Source organism: Typha angustifolia, chromosome 9, assembly GCF_048772165.1.
Source record: "Typha angustifolia cultivar Huaian chromosome 9, ASM4877216v1, whole genome shotgun sequence".
Classification (NCBI taxonomy): Eukaryota; Viridiplantae; Streptophyta; class Magnoliopsida; order Poales; family Typhaceae; genus Typha; species Typha angustifolia.
The window spans coordinates 10200822-10208917 of record NC_133247.1 but is presented as its reverse complement, the minus strand read 5'-3'; the positions used below and the strand labels follow the sequence as shown (position 1 = coordinate 10208917).

General features: G+C 33.6%; 1 protein-coding gene across 1 annotated transcript; it reads left to right on the top strand.

Annotated features, from left to right (window-relative positions):
- Positions 1-340: 340 nt before the first annotated feature.
- Positions 341-1781, top strand: LOC140767433 (cyclin-D3-2-like). The gene is made up of 3 exons (XM_073107335.1): positions 341-1118; positions 1196-1308; positions 1402-1781. Exons 1-3 carry the CDS (start codon positions 488-490, stop codon positions 1660-1662), a joined length of 1005 nt encoding a protein of 334 aa, XP_072963436.1. The 5' UTR covers positions 341-487; the 3' UTR covers positions 1663-1781.
- Positions 1782-8096: the final 6315 nt, after the last annotated feature.

The following is an 8096-nucleotide window of genomic DNA, read 5'->3' as shown; positions in this document are numbered from 1 at the left end:
TTAAATTCGAAATTAAATTTAAGCCAAGTTTTATATATAAAAAGACTCATTTGAGTTTGATTATATTCAAGCTTCAAACAGGTTTGAATCAGGAATAAACTAGGTTTTGCATAAATAACTTTTGAAAAGAGCTCAAAAGTACATAGAAATTTAAAATAAAATGAGCCAATTCGCAAACATGGATCCATAAAAGAAGAGTGGATTTGCAAATGTTTAAAGAGGAGGGGGTTTCTCGCAATAAATCTTTAGGTGGTTATTTGCAAAAATGTCAAATAAAAAACACTACATAGAGGGAGGGAGGGAGGGAGGAAGGGAGAGAGAGAGCGAGAGAGAGAAGCGGAGAAAGATAAAAGGTTGACAGCGAGAGAGGGAGACAGAGACCAAGATGAAGGGAGTCGACTCCCTCTCTTCCTCCTCTTCACGTTTCTCCCATCAACTCTACCACCATTACAACCCTTTCGTATCATGAGCAAAACCCAAGAAGGACATGGCGCTCTCCTCCCTCCTCGACCCTCTCTACTGCCAAGAAGAGCACTTGGAACTCGACCAACCCCAAGACCAAGATTTCCAAACCCAACCCAGTAAAGAAGATGACTTGCTTGAGCTCTTCGCCTCCCTCACCGCCAAAGAGTCCCAAACCCACCCCGAGCTCCGGGAAGGAGACGACGGCTTCGACAACCACCATCCTTATCTTTACTCCGCGAGGAAGGCGGCGGTAGACTGGGTCCAGCACGTGGCGGCGCACCATGGCTTCTCGGCTCTCACGGTCCTCCTGGCCGTGAACTATCTCGACCGTTGCTTCCTCCACGGCGGCGGCGCGCTGCGGGTACGCAGCGACAAGCCGTGGATGGGTCGGTTCGCCGCCGTGGCCTGCCTCTCCCTCGCGGCCAAGGTGGAGGAGACACGCGTCCCTCTCCTCCTCGACCTCCAGGTGCCGGTCGACGAGGTGGGCCACGTGTTTGAATCGAAAACTGTTCGTCGAATGGAGCTTCTGGTGCTTACCACACTTGGTTGGAGGTTGAATCCAGTCACCCCTCTCTCCTTCATCCACCCATTGCTCTGTTCCTCCTCGGATCGTCTCCAGTGGTGTGAGAGCATTCTGCTCTCCATTTTGGCTGGTGGGTTCCCAAATCCTTATATTTGCAATCTTTTATATGGGCCCATGTCTTAGATTCATCAACTTTATTTGCTGTAGATTTGAGATGGGTTCGTTACTCAGCATCGGTTTGGGCTGCTGCCCTGCTACTCTACACGACGACGGAGTGTGATGAAAGCCACCAACTCCTCACCCTCCTCAATGTTCACAAGGTTCCCTTTTTATTCCACTTCTCAATCGATTTGATTAAAGTTCTTCCTGTGAGCTAATGTTTGGTTGGACTAATTGGAGGAGAAATCTTGCAGGAGAAAGTGGAAGAATGCTATCAGATCGTCGTCGAGTACATGGGCAATGCTGCTGTTGGTTCAAAGCGAAAGCATTTCATCTCTCCCTTGTACTATTACTCCTCCTCCTCCTCCAACTCCTCCTCATCACCATCTAGCCCAAGTGGGGTGATCGGTTCTTGCCTCAGCTGCGAGAGCTCCTCCAGCAGTGGAGAATGGCAGCTTCCACCGCTCAAGAGACCCAACTGCAGCGTCGTCGCCGAGAGTGGAGAAGAGATATAGAATTAGCCCCCATTGTATAACTTTCTCCAACTGTTCCTCCTAGCTCTTGTCATATCAAGTTATCATCATCAATGCCCACTGTTTTCACTTCTCAATCTCATCAATACAATCCCAATCTATTTATGAGCAGTTATATATATATACCTCTCTCTCTCTCTCTCTTACAAGTTACAAATGCTAACATAATAACAAGAATTGGGAAAAGGAAAGGCAAATTGGAGGGAAAAAGAGCAAGGGAAGATCAGATGTTTTGTTTGCATGTGAGAGAGAAGCAAGGATTCCAAACAGGATGTCGGCCACTAGCAAGGAGTTAATATAATATCCCACTTCTTGGAAGGGTCTGCTTGGACTTGTGTAGGCTTTGACCTGGAGGCCTCTTTTTTAATCATAAGTTTGTCATTACTAACTCGTGAAAGGTGGGGAGGGGTTTGGATTAAGATTATAATCTAAGGTTGGGTTTTGCTTAAAGGTGAGAGGAAAGAGGAGTAATTAGGGAAAGGGGGTGGTTTTCTTTTCTTTTCTTTTGGAAGGAATCGAGAGGAGCAGTGGAGCCGGACAGGAACCACCATATACTTTATTTATTTATTTTTCATCCGTAGCATAGGATGGGATGGGGGCTTTTGTGGTATGTTGTAGGCCAGATGTGCCCCAATAGAATAGAATCAGGAAACAGAGAGATTTTCAGAGGCAGGTAAGGAAGACAACCAAATTATCCCTGTTTTTGACCCAATTAGACCCCTTTTTTTTATTATTTGAAATAGACTGCTGCTTATAACTTATTATCAAATAGGATTTCAAACTCATTCTTGAATTGATCAGTCTATGGTGAATAAAAAAAACTAATCAGTTCAGCGTTAGCTAGCGCTATTAACGTCGAATGTTTTTTTGTCTTAACCGCTGAAAGATTAAATTAAAGAGATTTTTATATATAATATTAATTTATTTATGTTTTTTTTATTAGAGCCACGATGAATTAGATCGACCCCACTTGATAATAAATTTAAGAGATAATCTAAACTTACTACCAAAATTGATCTATTTTACGGTAGTCCTATAGAAATTATTGAACCTCTAGGGTAACCGTTTTTATATAAAAGTAAAATTTTAACTTAAACCACTGAAACATTACCTTAAATGAACTCAAACAAATAAAAGAAAAAATTCTTATGAGTTTAGTATTCTAGTTAGAGCTATAGTAAAATATTTTTTTTTGGTAATAAATTTGAGGGGGCAGGCAATCTATTTTGGTAAAATAAATTTAGAACACGACTAGTTTGGTCGATCACTCCAAATTAACCTATATAAGTAAAGGGGGGTAGTTTAGTATTTTTATCGATAGCTCAATAGGTCGAAAGTTCAAAAGAGGTATACAAAAAATATGTGATAATTTAAAGATATAATTAAAATTATCAAAGTGTTTAGTTAATAGAAAATAAACAAATAACTTGATTGAACTTCAATTTCTATAGCTAATAAGATTTTGTTTTGCCACATTTATTATTTTTATTTGTTCATTCTAAATCTCAATCTAATATCTATGTTTTAATAAATTATCTGATCCTAATCTAATTTTTATTCTATTTTATTTTATCTCTAATGTAAAACCCTAATTATGTTAGTGGCTTTGACCCCCCCCAAAAAAAAAAAAAAAATGAGGTGATATGGGTCATCAAAAAAGATTAAAATGGATGTGGTGATCACTTTCAACTGCTGACTTACTTTTGACCATGGAGAATTTTATATAGGTTTTGAAAGCATACTTGGATTTTGAGAAAAGTTCAAGATTTTGAGACATTGGAATATTCTAATGCTTTATTCTTCTTCTTTTATTCTTCTCTTACATATTAAAAAATAGGAAAAGTTTTATTTCTCACACTACCTTTTTAATGATATTATATTTCATATTTATAAATCAAATTCTATAACTTTGAGCTTTAATCCACACCAAAAATTTAAAAAAAAAAGGAAAAAAAAAAAGCTGAGATGAGATTAAATTAAAAGGGCCCAATGGAAAGGCAAAATGCACATTGTTTCTTGTAAACATTTTTTGGCTTAATTATTTGAAATATTTAATTCTTCATATTTTACTTTTTGACATTTATAATTTAAAATCCTAATAATTTAGCCAAAAATATTTATACCCTTCTATAGTTAAAATGATAGATTTTAAATTGTTATTTAGATATGTGAAGTATCCATGCAAAAAAAGTTCATTATCAAATTAGAGATCCTGGGAGATTTGCATCATAAACCAAAACAATGTTCCAATGTTTTGTTTCACTCTATTATTTATTTTAGTTTTATTTTGAGCTTTACTCAAGTTTTTTTTAAAGTAAAAAAAAAATTATCTCTCCAACTAATTTTGAGGATATTTTCTTATATTAAATGCAGGAATTTCTCTTCAATTATTACTTACCATAATATCTTATTTAATTTAAAATTAATAAATTAAATAATTTTTTTTAGTTTTAGAATGATTAAGAAAGAAAATTACCATTCTTTGAGGAAAATAGGAGGAGAGAAATATTTTATTTTTCATTCGTTATATTACTCTATTTTAGTTTTTTAATAGCAATGAAGAGTTTTGTAATAAATTCTTTCTTTTTAACTTCTCCAATAAAAATAGCTACAAATAATGTTTTATTTATATGGTTATGCTATATTTTTTTTCACATAGAGAGTGCTATAACAATGGAAGAGCATAAAATATTTTAACACTGGATTTTATAATTATTAGATATGAATTTCATAGTTAATAATTATAGAGTCAATAGTTACTTAGGATTTTATTGAAATAATAATTTCAAATACACTCTGATATAGATAGTATGAGTAATTTCATTAAACTCAACTTATCAAAATAAGAATTGATTAAGCATAAACCTAACACAATATATGAACACATAGATGAGTCTATAGATACAAAATAGGAATTCATATATACACGTAGACTGATAAAATAATATAATAAAATAAATTCGAATGTTGTGGCAGGCATCAGAGCTAGTGGTACAGTAGACACTTGGTTATTTAGATCGTTCGAATTATCCTAGTAATATCTTATATTATGCCCTACTTTTTTATATTTTGAGTATCTCATTGTCTTTACCACCACCTTCTCACAGGGGGAACCCCCGCCTGCATGCATTCGGATTCATGTAAGATATTAAGAATTTTGGTAGTTTGCAATACGGAGAAGATCAGTTATACAAATAATATTCAAGATATTTTAACTTTTTTTCATCAGAGAAGAAATAGAATTAGAGAAATAAAAAACTATTTGTTTTCATATTTTATAAATGAAATCCCTCAGCAAAATTAGTGCAATTTTAGTGGGATATATATGCAAAGAAAATTGTATTAATATAAGCAAAATGATCAATTTGTTCTACTATTGCAAATTATAAGTTTGCGCTGTTGGCCCAGAAGGCATGCAGGGTGGCAGAGTACGTTTCGAGTCTTGGGAGATGAACAGTGCGCCAAGATTGACGTCGCATGTCGTCAATCTCGAGACAGGCAGAGGCCGCACACTCTTTACTTTTTGCCGCGGCGAGTGAGAGTATCAGTGCTTAAGTACGTAACGTGTAAAGCAAAAATAGTCAATAATATAGGGTCTAAAATAACAATAATAATTTAATAATAATGTACGGGCTAAAAGGTAATAATGGTGTCAACTTTTATTTAATCTCCAATCCAAAAAAATAAATATATAATTTTTTATTTGTTTGATTTTGTAGACTAAATAACTATCCTTTCCATTAATTATATTTATTTTTTAAAAAAGAAGGATTTTATAAACTAAATTCCACCGTTATAAAAAGCTCTGTTAGAATCGGAAGCTAACAACCGTAGAAGATCAAAAGGAAAACCCCCATCCCAGATACAACCATAACCATTGGTTCTACCAAAATTAGCAAGCCAATCAGCATAATAATTTGTCTCTCTAAAAATATGATTAACTTTATAATTTTGGTAATTATAAGTTAGGAGGAGGCTACGAGGAAAATTATTATTGTTGGTTTGAAAATGAAAGGGTAATAATAATATAATTGGGTTCCATGATGAAGCCGTGGAAAGAAGCTTCACGTCCATGCAGGAAGAACAGAGCACGCTCATGCATGCAACAATGCCAAAAGAAAGAAAGAAAGATCCTACCAAACACCAGAAGAAGACAAAAGAGAAATGAATGGAGGGGGCGGCATGAACCCCACCATCTCCCCCCGTAACTCACAAGAAGAATATATATAATGGAGTTGTTTTTGAAGTGGGAATCTCATCACAGAAGAGATCCACTTTATTATATATTACCCCTCCTTTTGAAGTTTGAATAGGGAGAGGAAGATCAGAGGAGGAGGAGGAGAAGAAGAAGAAGAAGAAGAAGGAGAGAGAAGAACACCAACTTTTCTTTTTGGTTCGTCTGAGCTTCTTTTCGAAGCCTTTTTCTTTAAATTTGTTGATAGGAGGAGGTAGAAAGCATCAAAGGAGAGGAGAGGAGAGGAGAGGAGGGAGAGAGAGAGAGAGGCCACACAATAATTGTGGAATAATATGATGGCGAGGTCTCCTTTTTGACCCGGTCATCCTCCACGCTGCCTTCTCCTTATGGGGACACCGACAGTAAAATTACGTAGGGGTTGCAGAAGAGGGAGAGAGAGGAAAGCTTTATTAGTCAACATACTTGGAGAAATAAAGTTGGTAGGTTGAAAAAAATTTATGAGAAATTTATATATAACACCCTACATTATAGCGTAATCATAATTTACATTCAATATTTTCACTATTTATAAGTCGAGCGTTATGATTTAGTGAATCTATACAAAAAATATCTTAAATTAGATTTGAACTAACACCGTGAGAATATTCTGTTCAGTAGAGATATATATGACTTAGTTGATGATATTTTTATAATTTTTTAGTATAATTAACTTAACAATAGCATATTTTTTTTATAACATAAGGCTCTATTTATAAATAGTAAAATTATACGGTATAAACAATAAAGTTAGATTTGAACTAATATTATGAGAGTATTATATTAAGTAGAAATATATTTTATTTCTAAATAACTAAAATGTCCTCACTATGATATAATTAACTTAACTCAGAGATTTAGTTAAGTTTAACTAACTGATCTAACAATGTAATTTTTCAGTATATATTTACTAATTATATGATATAAACCATAATTATAGTAAAAGATAAGGTATTATATGCAAATTACCCTATAATCATTGGTCCTACTAGAGGTTCATCTTTCGATCTTTACTTTGCTTCCAACGACTTAAAAAAGCTTTAGCAACAACCGAATAGATAATAATTCGTTAATGAGAAGTATAATACATAAAACACCTCTCATTTGAGTTTAAAAATCTAGGTCTCTATTTCTAATTTAAGATCATTGAAGGGGTGATGAGGTCTTTTTACATTAGTTGAGTTATTTTGACTCATAGATTTGGTAACAGATCATTAAGAAAATTAACGGAAGAATCGAATGGCAAATATCCAAAAATATAGGGTGTTTTTTTCTAAAATTCTCTAAAAATTTAAAGAGGTATATATTATATATATATATATATATTAGTTTTGTTAGAGGGTAGGGCTATTAGTTATTAGAGAAATTTAGTTAACAAATAGTATACATTTTTGGCTTTTTATATTCATACTCTAATATATATATATATATATATACCTATTTATTATTCAACCTATGCATTTTTCTTTTACTGTCTAAAATGTTGGAAAAATCATGTATTTAATATTAATTTTGAGCCTAAATTTAAGTGAGGTACAAGCATTATTAATAATATATTAATAGTAAAATTAAAAGATCTTATAGAGTATTTTAACATCGTATATTCACTTATTCAAAATAATAAAAAAAGTGAAGAAAAATTAGTTTTAAAATAGCTATTATTATAGTAAAAAATAAAAAAATGAGTTTAATACCATTTTTACTATTTAAGAAATATTAGTAGGATATATATAAAGTACTAAGTTACTCGTAGCCTTTGGGCCCTAAAGAGGTACTTAATTTTGTGGGTTAAAAAAAAAATCTATGCAAATCAATTCGAACAGATGCACGCTACCTGGCCTGGCTCGACTCGGTTCTCATGCGGGGTCAAGTCTAAAATTATTTTTTAACTTTTGCTTGTTTGATATGATTTTGGCTTGGTTGTGATAGGAAGAGGTGTGTGCCCAAAATGATATCTTTTGGTTTGAAGAAGTGCATCCTTTCATGTGAAATAATGCATCATTTCTTGATCAGATGCGACCTTTAGTTTTAACCAAAATTTTGTACTGATTGGTCGTAATTGTTCATTTCCATAAATACGTCTTACAGTCTGATGAGACTGTTCTTAAAGCAACTGATAAAAGGTAAATTAGTTTTAAGAAAATAGTGTTCAATATTAGATTCGACTTATATAGAATGTTACATT

Coding starts and splice junctions, on each gene's coding strand:
- LOC140767433 (XM_073107335.1), top strand. CDS start 488: ATGGCGCTCTCCTCCCTCCTCGACCCTCTCTACTGCCAAGAAGAGCAC. Junction 1,119..1,195: donor TCTGCTCTCCATTTTGGCTG/GTGGGTTCCCAA, acceptor TATTTGCTGTAG/ATTTGAGATGGGTTCGTTAC. Junction 1,309..1,401: donor CCCTCCTCAATGTTCACAAG/GTTCCCTTTTTA, acceptor GAAATCTTGCAG/GAGAAAGTGGAAGAATGCTA.